The following is a 26409-nucleotide window of genomic DNA, read 5'->3' on the forward strand; positions in this document are numbered from 1 at the left end:
CACACATGCCCCACCAGACCAGATGAGCACATGGGCCATAGCTGCCTCTATCAGAGCTGTGGTCAAACAAGCAAGCTCTTCTGCAAGTACTTGGGAAGAGGATAAATTGTATTCTGGCACGGGCCAGTGGAGAAGCTCGATTCAGAACTTTCCTGGTTAGACAACTGATCAGACAGCTTTTGGTCTGCGGCCATCTGGTCAGTTTGTAAATAGTGGTTACAAAAATCGTCTATTAGCCATCGGTTTTTCTATAATGTACTTTATTGGGCACATGGTTTTTTGGTTATTTGTTAAAACACCTGAAGGTCCAGAGTTGATGGAAACAGGCAAGTGGTCATTAGAAAGAAAATCAGTAACCCTCTTTCAGGATCTTTAAGACCATACTGGAAAGAAGAAATCATTAGTAATTGAAAATATTTTTAAGAAGGGGACTTAAAATTTGGATTCTGTTCTTACGAAATATTCCCCCACAAAGGGAGTTGGGGAGAGTGAGAATCACGATGTTTTTATTGCACAACCCGGGCAATGCAGAGTTCTCTGCTCAATGCAATATCAGCCATCATGACCTAGCACTGCAGCTCCTTTTGCACCTCACATGCTGCCTGTTAAATCAGTGTCACGGTCAAGTTGGAAAGTTCTGATGTGCACTGGTAGGCTGCATGACTCTAGAATTAGACTGGAAATATTATTTGTTACCACATCTAAATACATCTTCTAGAAAGAAAGATCACATATGGTCTTATTGCACTTAAGTCTTTCTACTCATGTTCTAAAAATGGTGGCACATTTTTACATCTGGAGTCTTTAAAAGACATTCATGAGATAAACACTTTTCCAAAGAAGACATACAGATGGCCAACAAAAACATGGAAAGATGCTCAATATCACTAATCATCAGGGAAACAAAAATCAAAGCCACAATGAGATATCACTTCATATCAGAATGTAGTCAGAATGGCTAGTATCAAAAAGACAAGAACAAGTGTTGAAAACAATGTGGAGAAAAGGGAACCTTTGTGCACTGTGCAATGTTGGGTTGCATGACTCTAGTATTAGACTGGAAATATTATTTGCTAACATATCTTCTAGATAAGAGACCACATATTATGATCTCCTTATTACACTTAAGACTTTCTATTCATGGTGGGAATATAAACCAGTAACTGTGGAAAACAGTATGAAAGGTCCTCAAAAAATTAAAAATAGAAATACCATATGACCTAGTAATTCCACTTCTGGATAATTACCCAAAGAAAATAAAAACACAATTTCAGAAAGATACAAGCACCCCAATGTTTACTGGAGCCTCATTTACATTAGCACAGATATGGAAGCAGCCCTAGGGTCCATCAACAGATGAATGGATGAAGAACATAGAATGTACGTACACACACACACACACACACACACACACGGAATATTACTCAGCCATAAAAAAGAATGAAATCTTGCCATTTGTGACAACATAGGTGGACCTAGAGGGCACTATGAGTGAAATAACTTAGAGAAAGACAAATACCATATGATTTCATTTGCATGTGAAATCTAAAAATCAAAACAAAGAACAAAATAGAAACAGACTCATAAATACAGAGAACAAATCAGTGGTTGATGGAGGGGAGGAGGTAAAGGAGAGGCAAAATAGGTGAAGGAGATTAAGAGGTACAAAATTCCAGTTATAAAGTAAGTAAATCATAGGTATGAAAAATGCAACACAGGGAACAGAGTAATACTGTAATAATTTTGTACAGTGATAGATGGTAACTACACTTATGGTGGATCAGTGTGTTTACCCAAATTTAATCTCAGTTTTGAAAATACTGCTAATTATTTTGCACTGCTAGTGAATTGGATATTTTCCCCCTACATAATGATTCTACTTACAAAGTGATCATCAGTATATGTTTTAAAGTTTTCATTTTGTATTAAATTGAAATGCTTGTTTTATGTTTCAAGTACAATACTGTTTTGGTTTGGTTTTTAATAATGTATTCTTCTTAACATGAAATGTGGGGTCCTACTACTGTCTTAACTTTAGGATTTTGTAATTCTAAAGCACTAAGTCACTGCTTCCCTGAGTCCACTTAATACCAGTCCTACTACTGTCTTAACTTTAGGATTTTGTAATTCTAAAGCACTAAGTCACTGCTTCCCTGAGTCCACTTAATACCAGCAGCTCTCTCAGTTCCTGGAGCATGGTAGCTGCTTCACACATGGGGGTCATTACCATAATCGCTATTGCTAGAGCTACATAACAGATTTAACTTCACAATAAAAAAAATAATAATAAAGCCACTGAAATGTTTGCTTTGTGCAAAATGCCAATTCAAACTAAATTCCTACAAGAAAAAATAAATTAATTGCTTATCATCAGGCCTTCTAATACAGTCATGGCTTGGTTATTTTAGGTTGTTCTCACAGTTTGGTCAACAAGAGCTTTTGGTTGAGTATGAAATCTTGAATCATACCTTCCTTCCGTGAAGCCTTGTTCTCTTGTCTTCTAGAGTTGAATGATAATGTTAAGAAGTCTGAAGCCAACCTGGTTATTTTTACCCTTAAGAGCAGCCCAATCTTTTTGGTTCCACTGGCCAAAGGATTCTTTTGTCTCTGGCTTCTAGTAACTTCAGTAAGATATCTTATTGTTGATTCTCCTATGTCATTTACTACTGAAACATGGTACTTTATCTCAATTTGAAGACTCAAATCTTTTAACTTTGGGAAAAATTTTCCTTGAATCATACCTTTACGCATTTCTTTTGTGCCATTATATTGGTTTTCTTCTCTGTGAACTCCAACTTTGTGTATGTTAAGAGTCTCCAGATCTTCCACTACTATCATTTCTAATCCCTGTTATCTTTTACGTCCTTTTTATTTTGCTTTTTCTTTCATGGCTTCTGTCTCTTGGTCCGTTTTCAGCAGTCTCTATTCCCATTCCTTCTTATGCTGTACCAATTTTGTCTTTATTTTATGTGATTTTTAAACTTTTTATTTTTTCCTGGCTCTGCAGCTTCCATTTCAACTTCTGATGTCCTGCAATGTCTGAACTTATTTTATAAAGACAATTATTTTTGTACTCTTATTTTAAAAAGGCAATTGCTTCACTTTTTTATTCATGGGAAAATAATCATAATCTTTCATATGCTACATGACAACAATTTTTATCTTTGAGGTAAGCGTTCTTTATCTGTCTTTTGTTTTTCCTGTTCCTTCTGCTTTCTTTCTTGCAATATTCTAGCACAGCTCTCATGCTGGTTCCTTTTAAGCACCCTGGCTTTGAATTAGTTGAGATTTTTCTGTACCAGCTATCTGCACAGCTTCTCTGAGGGAAGAACTGGGTATGCATTCCAAGTAACAGGAATATTCCTGATGACACAGGGTTGTATATGAGTCCTTTTAATCTTTACTTCTCCCCAGCCAAAAGCGATATGCAGCTCTGTATCTCATCGCCCCTCCTGCCACTCAGACTACTTAATGCAAATAGGGCTTGATTCCTTATCAGGCTTTTCTCCAGTGCCTATTAAGACCAAAGCAGGTTCAGAGAATCTCCTATCACAACCTGTGCATACTACTCTTGCTGATGAAATAAGGAATTTTTAAATTTTGTGCCTCAAGGTACACTCCGCACTTTGGAGAAATGTGCTGCGCTGGGTCTTTGTTGAGATCAACACAGCCCCCAGATACGTCCTTCCATACTTCCGCCAGCACACCTGCACATCCTCCAGTGCTTCCTGCAGCCATTCTACCTATGCCATGATCCACAGTTTCAGATACATTCAAGTCTCCTAGTTTTCTCAAAGATGGAGTTTGCATTGCTTTTTTCCAATCCTTGATGCTCTGGAATGGTTTCAGAGACAAGAAGGGGAAAATGTCAAGCATACTCTGCCATGTTCAATCTGGGAGTTCTCAGTAGGAGTAACTTTTTATCACCAGCAGGACCACTGTCACCTTACAGCTCTCAAACCCTCTCATGTGCATCTCCCCTATCTGCTGTACACACATTGGCCACTAGCTACTTAAGCCTAAAAAGGCTCCATGGCTCATTCAAGGTCTCAGACATGACTGGAGCTCAAGTCTCCTGACTCCTGGTCCATGTTCTCACTATGCCACACGTCTAGGCCTGCGTATGGGTGCAGAACTCCACTGACCTTCCTTCTAAGCATGCTTATTACCAGAAGCTGACCTTGAGAATTATACCTACAAAAAGACTAAGAAACCACGTAACTGGCAAATATCAGGGGTAAGGAGGAAAGAAGGCCGAGAAAATAAGCTTAGTGTCCATTACCTGGCTTAGTATCTGTCACTCCTTCCATAAGAACCAGTCCGACTGGTCGCTGACAGGCAATGTCACAGAAACGGAATTGCAGCAGAAAGTCTCGGCTATACTTCAGTCTCTCTGCAAACCAGGAAAAGCCACACAGTGAGAGAAAGGAAGAGAAGCCACGTGCTGAAGCAGCCTTAATACCAAGAAGCTTCCAGTATAGGGACACAGAGGAAGCCTGGCTCCGAGGACCAGCTGATTTTCCAACAGATAGGATTTAAAGTTGTTCATTTCACTGGGAGGTCACGAGGAGGGCAGTGGGAAAAACAAAGGAACTTGCTAAGAGAATTGAGGGAATTACATTTTCTCTTGTCACTGAAATACCAGCTTTCTCCCAAAATGGGCACAGAGGCACAGCCAACCAAGAATGTGGCACAGGCTCACCTGCTCTCTTGGGGTGACAGGAGGAGAAATACTGACAGCGGTCAGTGACGCCCAGGGAACTGGGCCAGAGTGGAGCCTGCAGCTTCCTCTGGTAAAGCTGATGGGAAAAGTCTTCCTGTCCAGACACCTAGAAGGAAAGAGCAGGTGGGAATGATGATACCAAAATGGAAAAAGAAAATAGTCCATGATTTGGGACATGCAGATACACACACACTCACACACTATATACATAATATAAGCAAAACACGTCAGTTTCAGGGAAGTTGCTAAAAATAAGATGCTAATTAAAACTTATTTTTAAAAAACCAGAAGCACTGAAATGTCCATGAAGCAGAAAGGAGCGCTAAGAAGATAAGGTACGTGAGTCAAAGGAATAGAACTGTATGAACATATGGTCCCCTGAATTTCACCTCAGAAAAATCTACATGAGTCTCCACAGGGTGTATCAACTTTCAGGGGCTTTAATTTGCAGTGGGAAAAAGTTTTATCTCGATCTTTGGATCTTCTGGATCAAGGTCTAGCATCTTAAGTCCATCATGAGGAAACCGCAGGGTCAAACCAAATGGGAAATGCACCAAGCATTTTAACCGTATCTACGTCACCATCCTTGGTAAAAGCCAATGAGCAGCCTGGGAACGGACAGAATGTAGCAGGGAAACATCGGGTAACATCAGTCATCTGCATAGCTCTACCCTGTGTAGCAAAACTCCCTTTATGTCATCGAACAACAACAAATATGTTAATGCCAGCTGTGTGCAAGACACTAGCTGAGTCTTAGGGAGAGCACAGCGATAGAAACAATCGATCTGCACTTGAAGGACAGACATTTTCAATATGCCCTCTCAAGTAAAACAGACCGGAGATTTAATGGTCACTTTCTAGCTGTGTAACTTTGGGCAAGTTACTTAACCCCAGGGTTCAATATCCTCCACTATAAAATGGGATAATAATATAAAATGGGATAATAATAATAATAATCACCTACAATTAAGAATCTTGATAATAACAACTGATGGCTGACTGCTTCCTTTAAAGCAGGAACTAGAAAATACTTTACCATGCATTCTTATATTTGATCTGCCAAATAACAACAAAAAAACCCCTTCTGAAATGGGTCCCATTTTATCCCTAGTGTATAGATGAGGCACATGGGCTTAAGGAAGTTAAGTAACTTGCACAAGGTAGCAGAGCAGGGACTGGAACTTAGGACTGGCTGGCTCTTAATCATTATGCCTAATGGTGCTGATCACATGGTAGGCACTTAGTAAATTCTTTTTCCCATTCTCTGAGCTCCTTGATTATAGCGCTTTCTGGCAGGATAAGACCTTTCTCTGCACACATGGGAACCAGGACATTGCTGGCACTTGAGTAACCTTATTAAAATAAAAGCCCAGAGTGCTCAACAATAACACAGCCATTTCTGTGTCCTTTCGTCACTGCGCCTTGCCACAAGTTAAGTGATAAGATGGACAGCAGTGGCCAAACAGAAGAACAGGGAGATTAAGTGACATATAAAGAAATCACTACAAGCTGAATGTCCATCAGCAGTGCTAAATGGAATAAAACTACGAGATATGTATGCTATCAACATTCAGCAGTTAAAAGGAATGAGATAGATCCATATATTCATTGAGCGAAAATGAACAAGCTACAGAACGAAACATACAGTAATGGGTTTACAAACACACAGACAGTAGATCATATATCAGCTCTCAGAAGCAATCACAGCACAGTATTGGAGGGGAAAGGCTCTGGGATCCTGATTCCACCACTAGCTACCTGCATGGCCTAGAGCCAGTAAACCGCCAAACTTCTCTACACCTTAGTCTCCTCACTTAAAAAATGAAAACGATGATAGAAATTGTGAAAGTTGAGTGAGCTAATTTAAGTAAAGTGCTTAAAATAGCACCGGGAACCCAGTAAGTGCCTAATAAGTGTAAATTATAATTACAATATCACAGGAACTTAGATATCACTGTAAATGCACACAGAATATTCTGGAACACCACCACCAAACTTCAAACAATTACTACTTCACTCTAAAGGGAAAGGTAAGGAATGTAGGTGATAAAGGGGGCTTGGTCTTATTTTACAATGTCTGAATTCTTGCAAGGATGCACTTCTGTATTACTCACGAACTAAAAATTAATGATAAAAACTAAAAGAATTCCCAGATGCCAAAGGCACCCAGGAATTTCTAGCTTCCAGACTTGCATACACACTATTCAACAGAACAGGGAAAAGCCAGAGGGAGCCAGAAAAGGTGTAGCTGAGGTCACTGCCACAGAAGTTGCCAACACCTGACTCTCTCCCTTGGCCATTCCCATCCCCCCACCTCACTCTCCAGTGGCCTCTCCCGTTTCACCTTCCAGGCTGGCATCCCATGGTACTGGAGCTCTCCGTCCCTGATGAAGTTGTAGAGAGGTGAATCAGGAACAGAATTCAGGTCCCCACACAAGATGATGGGGCAATGGCTGCCATCAGACAACCTGGCTACTTTGTCCACTTCGGCCAAGAGAATGGCCATCTGGGCCAGCTTGACATCACCCCGGCGTGGGTTGTATAAGACGTGGGTATTTGCCACACAGAGGGGGGCCACCGAGACTTGCCCCAGGCCTTCTGGGACTAGTGGCTGCAGCAGCAACACTAAGCCCACGTTGTCCCGATTGAGGAGCTCCAAGCCAGGCCGGAAGTACTCCACGGGGCTGGCACAGAGCAGACGGAATCTCGTGGGCTTGTAGCAGACAGCACAGCCATCTGTCTTACACCCGGTCCTCCTCTTGTAGAAACAGGTAAAACCTGCAAGGAACACCCGGCCAAGAACATGGGTCAGGGACCTCCAAGCCTGAATCCCTCCAACCAGTGGCAGTAGCCAGGGTGTGTGTGCCTATGGCACTGCTCCTGTCCTGCTGCTCCATAAGGGGGTTCCTGTCCTTGCCAACTCCTTTGACTCTGCAGAGGTTCCCTTACAGTTATAACCAGATGACGGAGTGGCTAAAGGGGAAGGAGGACAGAAGGGCATGAAGCAGTATCACTGGATAGAAAAAACATGGATTCTAGAGTCAGACAAATTAGAGTCCTAGCTCCACAACCTACTAACTTTGTAGCATGGGTGACCTTGAGCAAGTCACACACATTTCCAGAACCTCAGTCTCCTCACTATAAAAATGGGGATAACAGTAACTCAGCCCCACAAGGTGGGTTAGTTACTTCAAGGATTAAATGGCACTCAATGTCAGAACTGCCTTAAAACTGCAGAACTCATTCTTTCTCTCACCCATACAGAGGAGCTAGTGCACAGGTGAGACTGAGGATTTACTGAGGCAAAAGAAAAAGCTGGTGCCTTCCGGAGAGAGCAGACAGGGCCAGAGGAAGCAAGACTGGTGAGCATGCCAGGGAGCTGCATTACCCATCATTCGCAGAGAAGGCTCCAGCTGCTCCCAGTAATGATCTTCTTGGACTTCCTGGAGACACAGGATCTGGGAGATTGACAAGGAACCAATCACTACAGAGTACCAAGAGTGCTGGACAGTGACTCCCACCCAAGGAGGAGGCACTGAGGCCAGGTGGGAAGCTGCTGCTTGTCTCAGGCAGGGTCACACTGAAATTTCCCCCACGGCCGATTCTTCCCAGACAGCCACCACCAGCAAGGACAGGCCCAGTAATCTCATGCTGGAATTCCTGCATGAGATTCGCAAAGCGATAGTTCCAATTGAGGATGTCTGGGTGGCAATGCATGTAGAGCCCAGAGTTAAGTTGATTAGACTAGATGCCCGAGTTGGATTTTCCCGCTTCTTGAATCCCTCGAGTCTCCCTCCCTGCATAATGGTGCTGGAAATTGTGTACCCCGAGAGTCTTCTCAGCACCTGCCCAAAACTCAATTTACTCCAGGCAGGAAAGCTCCAGCCCTAGGCAAAACACCAATCCTAAAAAAACTATGGGGTTGAACTCATTTTCTAAGAGCACTGGGAAACAGCCCAGGTTCAAAGCAAATACAAGATGGCACTTCCTCCCCTCTTCACTCACATCTGGGTCCCAGTGCTGGAATTCCTGCATGAGATTCGCAAAGCGATAGTTCCAATTGAGGATGTCCGGGTGGCAATGCATGTAGAGCTCTGAGCTCTGCTGCATCAGGTCCTGGGCCAGGATGTTATAGGACATCAGAGTGAACTGGAACTGAGGGCCATCCCCTGCCTCCAGGCCCTGAGCATCTGGCTGAGCGGAGAAATCCTCCCATTCTCGCCACAAGATTTCTGCAAAGGGGTCGGAAAGAAGAGGTCCACAACAAGTATGTTATCTAAAGTATGTTATCCTCAGGTCCCACCATCTCCACTCCTGAGTCAGAGCTACTGTGCCTCAGGTTCCTTTTTTTAATCTTCCCTACCACCCATCCTTCTCTATGGCTATTTGAGCAGCGCTCATAAGACATTTTCAGACTAGATAATAAGCTCCACGAAGCCAGAGACAATCTTGGCCTGTTCACCAATGTCCCTAGCATGATACCTGGCACCTGGTACATGGTCAATAATTCTAGGCTGACAGTTTCTCACTTTGGTAAGTCTATGGGTCTCTGGAGAATCACAGATCAATGTGCTTCACAATCACCTGAGGTTAAAGACATTACTAGAGTAATCTCAGCCTTGAGTGTTTCCTAACCTTTAAATTCAAAAAAGCCTGTGGGGCTATAAACCACATGTCCCCATCTCTCCTAGAGCCTGTGGGAGCTGCAAAGTGGATTTCAAACCTATTTGAGCCACAGAACTCATTCTTCAAATATTAATGGAAGCCAAATATATATAACATAGATAAAACCAGAAGATAAAATTCTGGTTGAGGCACGGTGTGGAGGCTCTGAGATCTTTCCACCACAATTGCTAGAGAGTGGAGAATCAGAACGAGGGTGTGCTTTCAGTTCTGCCTCTACTTAGCTGTGTGACTTCAGGCCTGTCTTGCCACCTCTCTGCACCATGGCTATTTCATCATCTATTTCAAAAAACCATGGGGCTGGATGAGACAATCTCTAAGGCCCCTCGAGATCTGATACTGTAAGATTCTCACAAAAACAGAATGCAACAGAGCTCCCTGTCAGAGAATCTTCTCTTTAGCAGAGGCTCTGCTCACACTGGAGACAAGCTGTTGCCCAGGCTCACTCAGCCAGTTGTCAGACTCACCATGATACGGGATTTCCATTGGGGGAGGTTGCAACTGCCCCAGGCCATCAAAAGGCCAGATGGGAGCCTCTTCCTGGGGCAAAGGCTCAGGTGCTATGCTCCAGGCCACCACTGCAGGGTCCTCTTCCCACTGCTCTGCAGCCAGGGCACCCATTGGGAGGACAGCACAGTCTGCATATTGGGGGCCGGTCTGCATGGGGACAGCCGCCCACATTGGGCCCTCGACCTCTGGCAGTGGCTCCTCTCCTAGCACCTCGGGGAAAGGCTCCTCCAGGTTCTCTGCTGCCCGCAGGTCACTCAGCTGCCTGCTGGACCACTTGTCCTCTGAAGCAGCATCCTGTTCTCCAGGATTATCCATCAGGAGCGCCAGGCTGCTCTGGGCTAGTCCCTTATCTACAAGGGGACCCTCACTCGAAGTTGAGAGCACCTGGCTCGACCCTTCTTCTCGCCACTGCTGTAGCAGGCCCTCACACTCCTCCTGGTCGGGCCCCCGAGGGGCCATGGCAAAGTCGCCCTCTACCTGGGTGGACGAGCTCTTCGCCAGGAGGGCATTTTTTCGACATGTGAAGAAAGCATCTAAGAAGCAAGCCAAAATACTGTGTTATAAGATGACAACATGCCCCAAACCATACTCTTCTCCCAACTAAAAGGAAAGTCCCATACAAACAAGAATCATGTGCACCTTGCCCATTGTTTACCATCACCAAGCCTGCCCATTTTAGGGCCCGGAACACCATTATCATTAGCATAAAGTGCTTTATGTGCCAGGTGCTATTCTAAGTGCTTTACAAGTATGAACTAATTTGTATGGTAGTGATCTGATATATATTCAGTGCATGAATGAAAGAATGCTGTCCCACATAATCTAGGATGGAGATGGTCATATATAACCACCACCACCCCCTTCTGTCTAGAGGTCACGACTCCTATTGAGCATCAACTCTCTGGTTCTAAGGGTCACATTACATTGGAACCAGCACTTGACCATGAATCAGAACTGTGGGTTATGACCTAGCACTGAAACTAACAAACCATGTGACCTTGGACAAAGCCCCTGGTGAGATGGACTCACTCTTGACTGTAAAGGCGGAAAAGGGAAAGTTTGAACAACATAATCTCCAAGAACCTTTCTAGTTCTATAAATCCTCTAATCTATGAATACATTCCAAAAGAAAATGTCCTGTGGGCACCTGGGTGGCTCAGTGGGTTAAAGCCTCTGCCTTCCGCTCATGTCATGATCCCAGGGTCCTGGGATCAAGCCCCGCATCAGGTTCTCTGCTCAGCAGGGAGCCTGCTTCCTCCTCTCTCTCTCTGCCTGCTTCTTTGCCTACTTGTGATCTCTGTCTGTCAAATAAATAAAATCTTTTTAAAAAAATCTTTAAAAAGAGAAAACGTCCTGAAGTAGACAAAAAGGGTGTCTCAAAATGTACACAATTTATTTCTTAGCAAAGGCCCTAGTTCTTTTTCTCAAAGCTATATATTCTATTCATAAATCTTCACAAACTTCATTATCAGCCTTCCCATTCCATAAAACACCAGAGGCTATAAATCGGAAGGTGCCAACGAGTGACAGTAAGAGACAGCTGTCATCTCTTTGCTACAGCAGCAACAAATGACAGCCAACAGGCAAGACAGCAAGTGGGAAAACTCTAAACTTGGAGCCCCCCAAACTCCAAGCACAGTGTTTTGGTTTTGGTGCAAGCAAACACCCACACTCACTAAATCACTTATTTACAGCACGGGACAAGTGACAAGCTCACCCTCAATCACCAGAGACTCATTTTATCAGCTCTGTTTTTTCAAAAGGCAAGAAAAGTATCAAAATGGTTCAAATGTTGAAAGATATTATCTTATTGATAGTGTACGTGGATCTATAGTCTATGTCCATCTCAGCCAGTGGTTTTCAACAAGGGGTGATTTTGCCCTCAGGGGACATATGGTATTATCTGGAAACAGTGGTTGTCAAAACTGCAGGGGGGCTGCTGGCATCTAGAAGTTAGTGGAAAAGGATACTGCTGGACATCCTACAGTGCAGAGGACAGCCCCACAACAAATTATCTAGGCCCGAATGTCGATAATGCTGAGATTGGGAAACCCCGCTTTACACCGATGAACTGTGTTGCTGGCTTTAATCTCAGGGATTTGCTAATTCCCTGTCCCTTGAAACATCTTCTGCATACCAGATGGCAGAGGCTCTCTGGTTGACAAGTGTGAGGGTCCTTGGTTTCAAATTTAGGAGAATCATGGTGGTGGTGGCGGCTGGTTTTTCAACAGAATTGTTTTATAGGAAGTAACGACGGGAGGGAGGGAAAGAAAGAAACCCTTATGTAAAAACCAAATACACCAAGTTTTTAAAAAGTGGTACTACTTTAATGGGGGAGGGAGGGAAGTGGTCCCTCCTCTGAGATCTCTGAAGGCTGACCGCAGGCCTAGAAAACTGTGGACTAGTATATGTCACTGAGGCTACCATGGTGGACATCGGAAGAGCTCCAGAAATGACAGCATGGATAAAGGAATATGCTTTAATTCTCTGAAAGCAATTACTTCCGTGGAGTTTCTCATCCTGAATCAAGTGCCTGCTATATTCTGGGCAATGTGCTAGCACTGGAGATACAGTAGCAAAACAGACATGGCCCTGCCCTCCTGGAGGTTGCATTCCAGAGGCAGACACACAAATAACTAGATAAATGGATCTACACACACACACACACACACACACACACACACACACACGTGTAAAGGTCTAGAAAGGAAAAGCACAGAATGCAGTTGACTGCTTATTTCCAAGAGAGTAGCTCTTGGTCTGTCCCGGCCTCTAAATTGCCAGAGAACATTTTGGGAGTTCTGTGGGAAGTGATGGTGTCCTAAGAGCCTCGGGAATTTCAAAGACCAGGAATGGCAGCGCAGGCAGATCATGAAAAAGTGAAAGAATAGCTCCCTTCGGGGCGCCTGCGTGGCTCTGTGGGTTAAAGCCTCTGCCTTCGGGGCTCAGGTCATGATCCCAGAGTCCTGGGATCAAGCCCCCCCCCCCCCAAATCAGGCTCTCTGCTCAGCAGGGAGCCTGCTTCCTCCACTCTCTCTGACCGATTCTCTGTGATCTGCCTGTCAAATAAAAAAAAAAAAAAAAAAAAAAAGAATAGCTCCCTTCCCCCTCTAAAGTACCAGCTGGGCATTGGCTCCACCCCGCCGCATCTCTAAGGGCAGGGGAGGCTGCTTCAAAGCTGGGTCGGAAAAGGTCTCTGGGTTGTGAGCACCGGTGTTTCAACGAAAGACGCGGCGGGAGAGCGAGCGGAGAGGCGGCTGGGAAAGGTGAGCGTGGAGTAACCCGGGGGAGGGCAGGTGCCTACGGGTTTTCGGCCCAGACACCACCCCCCACCCAAGCCCCGACAATTCGGGCGTTCGCCTGGACCCGAGCTGCCAACCCTCGCCGAGCCCCCAAGGCAGTGACTCGGCGGACCCCTGAAACCTGTACACCCCCGGGGCCCGGGAAGGACGGCTCCTGCCGCTTCGCCGTCCCCCTCCCGCATTAAGCGTGGCCGGACACCACCAGGCCACAGGCGCGGGGAGAGGAGGGGCGCCCGCGAGGGTCGTCGGCCGGGCCCTGGGCCCCGTGGGGTCCAGCGCGGGCCCCGGGGACCGAGGGCCGCCTCCCCACTTGGCCGGGGAAGGGTGGTCGTGAGGCCCGACGCGCCGCACACCGCCCCGGGCCCCGCGGGACCCCGCCGACGTGGGCCCGGGCCTGGCACCCGCCTGCCGGGACGCGGGGCCGGTACCTGAGAGGGCACGGAAGAGGCGCGCGGCCGGCAGCAGCAGGTAACACAGGCACGACGCGATCATGGCCAGCCGCCGCGCTCGCGCTCCGGCTCGCGCCCGCCTCCCCTCCTCAAGGCCGCCCGCCGGGTCTCTTGAGCTCGGCCCCGCCCCCGACCCCGCCCCCGACCCCGGGCCGGCTCACGTGGTACAGCTGCGCTTCAACAAAAACTTTATTGGGAGCGCAGGGCCACGCGTGGGCCCGCGAGGGCGGGGAACCTGTTCCCCGTGGCAACGGCCGGGCCTAGCTCCCAGAAGCCATGCAGGCGCCCAGTGTGAAAATTGAGCGCCTCGCTGGAGGCTGCATAGTATCATTCCAGGGCCACAGTTCCATTCCCACTTTTGCCACCTAACGAGGGGGTCCCCTCGGGGTACGGTCTAACCTCTCTGTCCTGCAGTTTCCTCACGTGTAAAATGAGGTGCTGGACTTTCCCTAAAGCCCCACATAGCCCTGACTTCTATAATCTCTCTTCTCTCATCCCAGAGAAGAGCGCGCGTGCTTCCCCATTAGTTTTCTTTTCCTGACTCTGCTCAGTCTTCCCCAGCTCAGATACTAGGTCACAAATGAAATCTACAGCTTCCTCTCCTTTCCCATCCTATTCCAAATGGGCCCTCTTTTAACCTAATCTGGAAAAAAGGGGGTGTCCCACTGGTAAGGGAGTCAAGAAAGGCTGGGGGGGAAAGCTCCACAAGGCAGGCGCTGAGGCTGGGTTGGTTGGTTGGTTGGTTGGTTTTCATTGAGATATCTCTCTAGTGCCTACAACAGTGCCAGGCACACAGGAGGAACCAAATCTTTGTGGATCAAGTAAAGCCCATGTCACTAAATGAAGGTTAGGATTCTGTGGATTCTGTGCTACCCGAAGACCTCTTTGAGTCTCTCTTCCCCCTGCCTCACCCTCAGTCTACCCCAGCCACGCTGGGAAGCAAGGACTGTTTAATACTCCCAAATTCAGTACCTAGTGTCTGAGCTGTGTGATTTCCGATTTGTGGCTGGAGCCTCGGTTGCTCAGGGAAGCCCTCTGGGGAGTCACCAGATCCAGGACCAGCTGGGTACATCATAACACGGAAAGGCTAAATAAAAGGAAGAAGAAGGAGAGAGTCAGTCTGGCTCCAACTAACAGCACTCACCCCTTGCCTGAGATGAAGCAGGGGCGCCAAGGGCAGTCTGAAGGTTGGGAAGCCTCGTCGAACCTAGCGCAAAAATGTCAGCTCTGCCTAAGGAGCCCCCAAAAGCCAGACCCACTCTTTTCAGGTGGGTGAAATAAACCTTCCTTGTAACTTCCTTACATTTTGTCCCAATGGTCACCCAGAAGTCCAAGTTCTAAATCAGATCCTAAATCAAGGTACTTACCTAGAGCCTATGTTTATCATTTTGTGAAATGAGGGTTCCCTTATCCCCTTAGAAATGTTTTAAAAATACAAATTCCTAGGCCCTACTCCCAGAATTCTGATTTAACAGGTCTGGAATGCAGCCCTTAACTTGGACGGAGTTATTCTGGTGTACAGTGTAGGAACCTCTGTGGAAAGGACCTGCCCTCAACTGTGCTGTTCAACGCGTGTGTGAGCAAAATGTGTCAGGCCAACCGACGCCATACTCTTTTGGAGAAAAGGAAGGCTTTTCCCCAAGGCCAAGTAAGTGAGACTGCCCTCTCTCTGTTTCCCAGCCGTGTTGAAAAGTGTAGGGGGTGTGAGCGTCACAAGGTTTGGAGTTGGACCACCTGAGTTTAGAGCTGGCTCTGCCTACTTCACACCTGTGGAACCTCTCAGGCTACGGAACCTCTTGGAGCCTCAGTTTCCTCCAACCTAGGGTAAGCTCTTAGTGTTTGCTACTTTTTTTTTTTTTTAATTTAAGCCCAAACCAGCTCTGGCTACTGCTAATGTAGGGTCATCTACAATCCCTGGCAGAAATAAGGGCCTTCCAAACTGTAATGTGAAGCAAGCTCTCCCCGCAGATTCCAAGGAGACTGGGCATGGAGGAGAACCGTCTCGGGCTTCCCCAGTCAAAGGAAAAGTATAAAGTACAGTCTGTACCATCTGCAGCCCCCTCATGTCAGAAATACTCCAAGAAGAGAGACCGGATGAGTCCCTCGGTTTATCCCAACTGTGATAACGGTGGAGGCAATGATAAACCACGGGGTCGTTGCAAGGATGCAGACCCCATCTAGTAGGGCCAGGGGAAGGTTTTGCAATACTTTGAGGGATACGAAGTGTTCTCTTACAGCGAAATTTCCTGTATACAAGAAACGCAAGCCTTTGCAAGTTCAAACTGTACTCCTGCCCCAGGTATGTGTGGAAGTTCAAGAGGGCTGCCTTTATTCATTTACTGGTACAACAGGCACATCACACAGGCTGCATAATCCTTCCTTTCGGGATTGCAGAAGCTATGGACCAAGGCCTAGAGCCAAGCTGCTCGGGAAAAATGCAATGTGAACCCCATCTGTAATTTAAAATGTTTTAGTAGCCTCATAGGCAAAGTGGGGGGGGGGCAAAATTCATTTTAATAATTTTTTGTTTATTTAATAATTTTTAATAATGTTTTATTCATTTTAATAATGTTTCATAATGTTTTATTTATTTAAATGCATCGATTCCCCAAAATTAGGATTTCAGCATCATCAATACTTTAAAATGAGATATTTTATGTTCTTTTTTCTTCTTCTTCTTTGTACCAAGTCTTTGAAATCCAGTGTGTTTTATGTGGAGCCACATTTCAAGTGCTCAATAGCTACAAGGGGTTAGTAGCTATCTGTTTGGACCTGGGCAGGTCTAGAGGACTCAAATAGCCTCTTAAGATAGGATAGGCTGAAAAGAACTGCTTGCCTTTAACGCTTATGATAACCTGAGACCCGTACACTCCTCCTAACCGGGCCTCTGTAATCCTAGTGTTTCCCCTGGGATCTTGAGATTTATGGCTAGATATTCCCAGAATGTGCCAAATTGGTCTAAGTTGATGCATTCACATATTTACTGATTCCTGTATTCATGTATTCATCAGACATTTGTCAAGCACTCATCAGTGTTTATCCCAACCTCACCCTGATTTTTCTTGACCTCAGGGCCCCTCCTCCTCTTCCACTGCAGACTCTAACCCTGACTCAGTTTTTCCTACCTCAAGTCCTCCCCATGCCCAAAGTCAAGGAGCCATCCCAGAGTCTAGAAGCTCACTGGCACCACCTCCTCAGTGGCCTCATTCCCACTTCTGACACCCTTGGAGTATCATGACCAAGTACTGCTCCACCTCTGAAATCATAAGTTCAAACCCCCACCCCAGCGGATTACCTCATGGCTTTCTGCCTCTCCGACTCTCACTTCTGCTTCAGCTGTTAACTCCATCAAACCCTGGCATTCTCTCTTCTGTCTTCATGCTTCCCCTCAGTCATCATCTCTTTTTCTATCCTATATGGAATCTCCATGAACCATCTTTTATCACTGTTCCCAATATCCCACTGTTCTTAAATGACACCTGTTGAGGTCAGTGAAACCATTCTCCTTCCTAGCTCTGACATTTGGGCTGCTGAGCACTGGAGAATAAAATTACCAACCCCTTGGACTGGAGCTGTTAGTGTTCTGATCTCCAGCCTCACAGTTTAGCCCCCAACCCTCCCCAGCAATCCTTTGTTCTTAATCAGCTTTCTCTCCCATTTCCTTGATGACCATTCTTTTCTAACTTGTTGCCCTATGATCTCCCTTCTTGTTCTCTAGAGATCATCTCCCTGTCAACTTTAGAGAAAAAAATGGAACCACCAAGTGAAAACGCTCTACTCCTTATTGCCACCCCAGTACACTGGCCGGTATCCATAACTACCTTTCTTCCTTCCTTCCCAACACAGTGGCTGACTACTCAACTATGCTTGGGATCCCTTCTTCCTGCCTCCTCAGAGATTATGCTCCTTCTGCTCACCCCACTCCTTTTCTTTCCTGACTCCTGACTCCTTCCCATCAGCATTTAAACATGCTTCGGATCTCTCCTATAGGAAACTCTCTCCCAGCCGAAGGCCCCCTCCAGCCACCCTTCCACCTCCCCACATCTCCCTCACAGCCAAGCTTTTTGACTTGTCTTCTCCTGATATCCATACTTCCTTACTTTTCATTCATCTTCATTCCACTGAAATATAGCTTCTGCTCTTATCACTCTACTGAAACTCCCCATCAAAATCCCCAGTGCCTTCCTTGTTGCCAGATGGAATGGACACCCTCCAGGCTTTATTATTTCTTGAATGTTCTATAATTTTGCGTAACTCCCCCCCCCTTCTTGTAAGATTCTCTTCCCTTGGTTTCTGTGATATTCTTGTTTTCCTTCTAACTCTGTAGACAATGACGGTGTTCCTAAGATTTCATTCTTGGTCTCTTTCCTCTTCTTACTTTAAAGCCCCTCTTTGAGAAAATTTCACCCCTCCAGTTGCTTCACATATCATCCCCCTACTGACAACTCATACATCTATGTTTTTATCCCCTTTCCTGAGCCATAGACTCATAAATCCTTTTGCCTATGGACCTCTTCAATGGATGAGACAAAGGCTCATCAGAGACAAAGACTCAACATGCCCAAAGGTGCATTCAGCACCTCTGCCACCATCCTCCAAAAAAACGACAGCCCCTCTCTCCCCTTAGCTCCTCTGTCCTCTTCATTCTGAATGGCACAATCGCTATCAAGTTACCCTGGCCTCTGGCTTTTTCTTCTCCCTTTGACTTTCATCTCTGATCTGTCCCAAGTCCAAGGGATTTGGCCTTCTCTAGGTTTATTCAGTGAGTCTACTTCACCGCAGCCACTTTTTTTTTTTTTTTTTTTTGACAGAGCTCACAAGTAGGCAGAAAGGCAGACAGAGAGAAAGGGGGAAGCAGGCTCCCTGCAGAGCAGAGTGCCTGATACAGGGCTCTCTGCCCAATGTGGGGCTCAATCCCAGGACCCTGAGATCATGACCCAAGCCAAAGGCAGAGACTTTAACCCCCTGAACCACCTCGGTGCCCTCCTGCAGCCACTTCTAACTGGTGTTGATCTTCCTCCTGTCCTCAGTCTGCTTTCCACACTGCACAGAGCAGTATTCTATTCTGTGAATCATGGCCAGTCCCACTGCCGCTTAAAACCTCTCTGCAAACCCCCACCATCTTCATTTTTTTTTAAGATTCTATTTATTTATTTGACAGACAGAGATCACAAGTAGGCAGAGAGACAGGCAGAGATAGAGGGGGAAGCAGGCTCCCTGCTGAGCAGAGAGCCCGATGCGGGACTCGATCCCAGGACCCTGAGACCATGACCTGAGCCGAAGGCAGAGGTTTAACCCACTGAGCCACCCAGGCGCCCCCCCCCCATCTTCAAAATGCAGGCCAAATTCCTTAGCATAGCAGAGAAGGCCCTCTGTTGCTGGCCCCGCCCACTTCCCTGTCTCATCCTTCAGCCCTTCCCTTCTATCACCCCCCCCCCCAGCCACCCTCAAGATGAGGATCCCACTCCAGCAGGCTGCAGGGACTTTATGGAAATTTTCTTCCCAGCCCCAAATCCCTCTCCTCCTCCCTTGGGTCTGCCCCTCCTTCTGTCTTCACTGCTTACTGCCTAATGGACCTTCAAGTCTCAACTTAGATATTTCTGCCTCAAGGAAGCATTCCCAAATCCCCAGCACCTACCCACACACAAACACACCACGTCCCCCAGGCTGGACCAGAAGCTTCCTCTTATTTGCTTCCCTCACACCCTTGCTCACTCTGGGCCCAACACTGTCACTGTCTCTTTACTCATCAGTACCCCTCAGTGAACTATATACTCTGTTCCCGTTGCCTAAGCCAGCCTAGGGCATCCAACACATAGAAGGAACAAACACATAAATGAATAAAAAGTCCTTTCTGGAGAGCATCAGTTTCATAAGGAAACTGAGCATAATAAAACCAAAACTTGCAAAAGTGGACACACAAAGGGGCATTTCTTCCTTTATAATTCTGCAAGTGACTTTCTTTCAAAAACCCCCCATATTTGAAATTCCACTAGATTTACAACTATCATTTTATTTTAAAAAGCTCTCACAAAAAATGAGATATGATTATATTTGATAATAATGGCATCTCTTTCTTTCTTTGGTTGTACTTCCTCAACCTTGCCATCTAAAGTGGTTTCTGCCAATTTTCTTGGATTCTTTTCTCTCCGTTCTGTCCTTGGAGACCTAGAACCTTCATCATCTTATGCTAATAGAAGACCAAATACACGGGGCACCTGGATGGCTCAGTGGGTTAAAGCCACTGCCTTCGGCTCAGGTCATGATCCCAGAGTCCTGGGATTGAGTCCTGCATTGGGCTCTCTGCTCAGCAGGGAGCCTACTTCCTCCTCTCTCTCTCTCTGCCTGCTGCTCTGCCTGCTTGTGATCTCGGTCTGTCAAATGAATAAATAAAGTCTTAAAAAAAAAAAAAAGACCAAATACAATGCAAACTTTTCCCTAAAGGAGAAGTTAGGAAATATTTTTGGCTTTTCAGGCTATGGGTCTCGGTAGCAACTTGACTTTGCCACGTGGCTGCATGAAAGCAACCACAGAAATACCTAAATGACTGATAATGACTGTATTTCAAGAAAACTTTGCTTACAAAGCAAGCAATGGACCAGATTCTGTCCTCAGACTATAGTTTGGCAACTCCTGAAACCTACCCCCTGAGCCCAGACCCTTCTGAGCCATGAATGGAGAACAACCTTGTCATGTTGAAGCACCAGCAAGGGCTCTGCAACCAGACTGACTTCATTTATGTCCCAGCTCTGCCACTTTCTAGCTCTGTGATGTGGGGCCAGTTACTTAGCCTGTCTGTGCTCAGTTTCCTCCTCTGTAAAATGGGAATCAAACATAGTATCTCATAATAGCATAATAATAGATGGTTCAAATGTCAATTCCATTGAACAGTGTCTGCACTTATAACGGTTGTGTAAATGGTACCTTATAGGATCGTTATGGGTCCCTCTGCTGTGTTCCCCACTAGGGGAAGTGTTATAGCAGTGAGACTGACAATAAAAAAGGAAATTTTCATTCTCTTAGTATTGGGCCATACCTTGCCCAGGGTGATATTCTCTTTGACTCATTCAAATCAAAACTGTGCCTCCCCTCCTCCCCTGGGACTGTCTCTTTTGTCCCTGGTTGTGGATTAACTCTTGAGTCAGTTTACCTTCCAACTTTTAAGTGCCTTATGCCTACCTCCCAGCGCCACAGCAGCTCAACACCCAAATTAGTAGTTTAAAAGTACAACATTTTGATTAGGTGGGACATCACACGCTGGGTATATGGTTTCTGAAATGCCAGCCCTACAAATAACCCTGAAGGATACATAGAGTCAACAGACTTTTGACAGTGGTAAAAAGGCAATTCACTGGAGAAAGGACAGTATTTTCACCAAATGATACTGGAATGTTCGAACATCAACACGCACAACGAATCTCCACCCATACCTCACGATACCTCACGAACGTACCTTTTATGCCTCATGCAAAACGGATCCTAGAGAAAGCACTGTAAACAGACAGTGGCGACGGTTACACAACATTGTTAATGTACTTAATGCCACAGACTTGCACATTTTAAAAGGGTTAAAATATAAATTTTTTGTTGACATATTTTACCACAATAAAAAAAATTTAATGGATTGTAGACCTAAATGTAAAAGCTAAAATCATAAAACTTCTAGGATAGGAAAAAATCAACACGACCTTGGATTAGGCAGAACGTTTAGATATGATACCAAAAACATGATCTGTAAGAGAAAAAAATGGTAATTTTGATCAATTTTGAAATATTTTCATTTATGAATTTTGAGGGGCACCTGGGTGGCTCAGATGCTTAAGCATCTGCCTTTGGCTCAGGTCATGATCTCCGGGTCCTGGGATTGAGCGTTTCATTGGGTTCCTGACTCAGCAAGGAGTCTGCTTCTCTCCCTCTGCCTCTCTCCCCTGCTCATGCTGTCTCTGTGTGTGTCTCTCTCTGTCTCAAATGAATACATTTTTAAAAATTATGAATTTTGAAAAATTATCAAAATTATTCAACTTTATAAAAATTGAAATGCATACTCTGAAAGACACTGTTAAGACTAACAAGCTAGGAGTGCCTGGGTGGTTCAGTTGGATAAGCATCTGCCTTTATCTCAGGTCATGGTGTCTGAGTCCTGGGATTGAGTCCCACCACACTGGCCCCCTGCTCAGCAGGAAGCCTTCTTCTCCCTCTCCTGCTCCCCATGCTTGTACACACTCTCTCTCTCTCTTTCTTTGTCAAATAAATGAATAAATAATAAAATCTTAAAAAAAAAAAAGAATAAGAAGCTAAACCATAGACTGGGAGAAAATATTTGCAAACCACATTTCTGACAAAAGGTTTCTGCCCAGAATATATCAAGAACTCTCAAAACTCAGTAAGAATATAAACCATCCAGCTTAAAATAGGCAAAACATCTGAACAGTAAGAAAGATATATGAATGACCAAAAAGCACAAGAAAGGATGCTCAACATTACTAGTCACTAGGAAAATGCAGATTAAAACCACCAGGAAATACCACGACATCAAGAGTTGGCAAGAATGTAGAACAGCTGATGCTACTGTATATTCCTAGGGGGAATTCAAATTAGTGAAGCTCCTTTGCAATTTGGGTGACAACATGGCGGTTTCTCACAAGGCAAAACATGTACGTGCTACATACAGGCAGCAATCCCACTTCAAGTATCTACTCAAGAGAAATCTCTGTTTTCACACAGAAACTGTATAAACCTGATTGTTTATAGCAGCTTTATGCATAATCACCAGAAAGGGAAACTATGAAGATCTAGCAGGTAAGTGGATAGTGTGTGATACATCCTACAATAGAATATTACTCTGAAATATGAAGGAACAAACTACTGCTTCAGGCAATAACGTGGATAAATCTTAAATGCATTTTACTAAATGAAAGGAGCCAGACACCCTCCACCCCCCGCCAAAAACCTACATCTTGTATTATTTCATTTATATGACTCCGGAGAACGTGAAACTCTAAAGATGGAACAGTGATTTCCAACATTGGCTTAGGCTGGGAAGGGGTTAATCATAAAGGGACAGCATGAGAGAAATTTTCAGGTGACGGAACTGTTTGGAGTGGAACCATGGTAGTAAATACCTGACTCTCTGCATTTGTCGAGACCTACAAAACTGTGCTGTACAAAGTGAATGTTGCTGTATGTAAATTAAATAAAATCAACCAGGATATGGGGGGGTGTGAAATGCAGGCAGTTACCAGTGAACCTATGTTACAAATGAATCAAATAACCACATTGAAGAAGCTAGGAAGAGTGGACCTAGATAATTTGCCAGGGCGGTGGCATGGGGGGGGGGGTGTAGTGGGAGGAAGTGTTTTAACTGGATACATAAGGGGACATACACACACACACACACACACACACACACACACACACACTATATAATTACAAACATTGTGTTCTAGTTGGTAAATTTGTTTCCCCTATTATGGTTTAGCAATTGTGGAATTACTTTATATGTATACTAGAGATGAGCAAAGAAGTAAATACATTGTAGAAAATGAGAGCAGGTTTTCTTGAGGAGAAAGAAATAACAAATATGAAAAGGGGAAAGACAGGTAGTGGTGCTGAATTGGAATCAGGGGGTATTGGTGTATTCATGGCTTTGTTTAATATATATACAGATAGACGGGTATGGAAATAAATACAGATGTGTGTTATATGTGGCTTAGTGTATATGCAGACAGACAGAGGTGTATTTCCTAGCTCTATCCACGGGGAAGGACTAGAAGCAGTGCCAACCCAACAGTGATGGGCATGCCAGCACTCAGACCTAGGCTTTCACTCTCCTTGGGGAAGTGTTTGATGCCTGTAGTGCCAAAAGGGAAGAAATGGATCAAACAAATAAAAATAAAAGGCGAAGCACACGTCAATAGGGCACAGCGGTGAACCTGAATGAGCTCCCATAACCAAAGCTGGAACTTGAATAACAAAATAATGGTAGCACTGTATGAATAAAATAAGCCTCCATGATCCCTGTTAAGATAAACAACTGAATAAACAAACAAATAGGGGAGAGGGACCACTCTCTCCCACAAAAGAATTCTAATCAGCAAACGTAGAAGGACTGTGGGAAACAGAAAATCACCATTGAAACATGACAGTAATAAGAGCTGAGGCAAGACCTCAGTAAGATCACGGATGCTATAATTATTGGGCAGAATAAATAAATAAAGGTATTGGGCAAAAAGTTTAAGCAGAAACAGGATATTTGCATAAAACATCTCCAAAATATGTAATAATTACAAAGGGGAAAACAGTAACTTTATAGTAGGTAAATCTGGCAGATACCACCTTGACCAAGACAACAATGTAATACATATTAACATCATGTGTCCCTGATATGTGCTGAGAAGGGCATATCCGCTTTGGTGCCTTTCCTGGTAATCATGAGAAACCACCAGACAAACCCAACCTGAGGGACATTCCACAAAACTTCTGAGCAGGACTCTTTAGAAGTGTCAAGGTCATAAAAGACAGAGACTGAAGAAAGGTCATATTTTGGGAGAGAGAGAGAAAGACATGGTCACAGCACAAAGTAGGGTCCTGAAATGGATCCCAGGACAAAGAACAGGCATTAGTGAAAGAATGGGTAAAACACAAATGTGATCTGTAGTGGAGTTAATAACATTGCACCAATGTTAATTTCTTACTTTTGATAATTTTGCTATGCAGGATGTAAAGACAAGGGGAAGCTGCGTAAAGAGTATACGGGAACCTTATTATTTTGTGACTCTGCTACAGTCTTAAATATTTCTCTTTTTTTAAAAAAGATTTTATTTATTTATTTGACAGAGAGATCACAAGTAGGCGGGGGGGGGGGGGGGCGGGGAGCAGGCTCCCTGCTGGGCAGAGAGCCCAATGCAGGGCTCAATCCCAGGACCCTGGGATCACGACCTGAGCTGAAGGCAGAGGTTTAACCCACTGAGCCAAGGCGCCCCTTAAATATTTCAGAATTAAAACTTTAATTTAAAAAAATGATACTCTGTGGGGCGGCTCAGTAGGTTAAAGCCTCTGCCTTCAGCTCAGGTCGTGATCCCAGGGTCCTGGGATCAAGCCCCGCATTGCTCTCTGCTTGGCGGGGAGCCTGCTTCCTCCTCTCTCTTTGCCTGCCTCTCTGCCTACTTGTGATCTCTGTCAAACAAATAAATAAAATCTTTAAAAAAAAAAAAAAAAGGATATTCTGGGCACCTGGGTGGCTCAGTCCATTTAGTGTCTGCCTTCAACTCAGGTCATGATCTCAGGATCCTGGGATGGAGCCCCTCAAGGAGCCCGCTTCTTCCTCTCTCCACCCCCCAACTCATGCTCTCTCTCTTGCTCTCAAATAAATAAGTAAAATCTTTAAAAAAATAAAAAGGATACCCCTCAGTAATAAACTTTTAAAATAACATATGAAAAGAAGTTGCAGATAGATTTTATGATGTTAAAAAGAAAGAAAACTTTTAAAATTATGGTTCTTGAACATTTTTATTTCTCCAGAATACTCTTTCCCCCAAATAAATAATTGCTGTCCACCATCATAAAGAGAAGCTCTGATTAAATCACACTCCTGTTCAAAAATCTTCAGTGGCTTCCTATTGACTTTCCACTGCATTGAATCTATCCCTGAAATTGCTCTGGTATCTGTTGCCTCACTTTTCCCTGCTACTCCCTGCACTCTATACTCCCCCCAAACTCACCTGGGACTCTGCTGCTTCCTTTATTCCGCATTCCTGGAAATGCCTCTGGCCAGGACGCTACTTGCCAAGAGCCCACAAATGCTCCCCAGCCTGAAGAAACCTCACCTTCCCTTGAACTCAGTCTCCCTCATGACCCTAATCAATTTCCAGTAACTGCCTGGTGCCTCTGCCCAGTGGCTATTTAGGGTGTTGTCCTCCAAATTTTCTAAGTCTCTCTTTGTGCGTGAGACCACGTGGTACTGTCCAGATAGAGCACCTAGAGTCTAGACCAGGACCAACATACTTTCCAGTCCCCTTTTTTCTCCTTTAAGGATACTTCCGTATCCTCTGCACCAGCATGGGAGTATACCAGATGCCCAAGGAGTCTCCAGGACACATGCTCACCAATTCATCCTAGAAGTCAAGCACTCCCCCTGGTCTGCTTGGTGTTTCTTTCAAGGAAACACATGATATTGGACCACGGAAGAATGGTGTTGCCATGCTGATTTAGGGTGACCCAGATTTGTCTTATGAATGGCAGCGCTGCCAAAAATGTTTGCGTATGACCTTTATACCCTAGGGGTAGCTGTGTCAATTTCTGTCTTGTATGATACTTGCCCTGAAAGGTCCAGTACGTAATGATGTCTATACCCCCTCCCCACAGTGGTTGCCTACCTCAGTGTCTCGTACATAACAGACACTCCATAAATCTTACAGAATGAATCCCTGAAAGAAATGAGTAACATCTCAGATATACATGTTTCTTTTGGTCCAAGATTCTAACTACGGCTTCTCTAAACAAATTCCTAGATTGTCGTCATTCTTCCGAGTGGCAAAGAGGCATTGCCAAAATCCCCCAGCCCTCCAGTCACTGACCTGACCGCTGATGTGCTGAAAGCTTATCAAGAAGGAACAAACACGCCTCCAGATTCTCTTGAGAGTAAACTGCAAGTGACCTTCAACTCCAAGGCATGTGAAAACAGCCCCGCATGTGAGTGATGGTTGAGTGGTTTCAAGTTAGGCAGCCCGGTAATTTGGATTGA

At 45.0% G+C, this 26409-nt stretch overlaps 1 protein-coding gene and 1 long non-coding RNA gene across 10 annotated transcripts in view; one reads left to right on the top strand and one right to left on the bottom strand.

Moving 5' to 3' along the window:
- Positions 1 to 26409, bottom strand: part of ANGEL1 (angel homolog 1) — a 38442-nt gene that overhangs the window by 11773 nt on the left and 260 nt on the right. For 2 of the 7 annotated variants that reach the window (XR_014312464.1, XM_082733604.1), the window contains exons 1-7: positions 14640 to 14743; positions 9874 to 10449; positions 8729 to 8955; positions 8112 to 8181; positions 7068 to 7501; positions 4703 to 4829; positions 4283 to 4393 (exon numbers count right to left, since the gene is read on the bottom strand). Coding sequence is in view for 6 of the 7 variants with exons in the window: in XM_082733604.1 (XP_082589730.1) it covers positions 4283 to 4393; positions 4703 to 4829; positions 7068 to 7501; positions 8112 to 8181; positions 8729 to 8955; positions 9874 to 10449; positions 14640 to 14742 (1648 nt within the window). In the remaining variant the exon portion in view is untranslated. Of the gene's footprint in view, positions 1 to 4282; positions 4394 to 4702; positions 4830 to 7067; positions 7502 to 8111; positions 8182 to 8728; positions 8956 to 9873; positions 10450 to 13646; positions 13820 to 14639; positions 14755 to 26242; positions 26329 to 26409 lie in introns of those variants that run through there. The other 5 variants (XM_082733606.1, XM_082733605.1, XM_082733603.1 and 2 more) reach the window with 4 other exon arrangements.
- Positions 12904 to 15890, top strand: LOC309866161. 3 transcript variants are annotated; one of them, XR_014312476.1, is made up of 5 exons: positions 12904 to 13182; positions 14680 to 14935; positions 15143 to 15243; positions 15348 to 15491; positions 15589 to 15890. It is a non-coding gene; the product is annotated as an uncharacterized lncRNA (long non-coding RNA). The 3 variants fall into 3 exon arrangements; XR_014312477.1 differs by lacking the exon at positions 15143 to 15243 and having other exon boundaries at positions 12912 to 13182; XR_014312478.1 differs by lacking the exon at positions 15143 to 15243 and having other exon boundaries at positions 12913 to 13182; positions 15636 to 15890.

This window comes from Mustela nivalis (genome assembly GCF_964662115.1).
Source record: "Mustela nivalis genome assembly, chromosome: 6".
NCBI lineage: Eukaryota > Metazoa > Chordata > Mammalia > Carnivora > Mustelidae > Mustela > Mustela nivalis.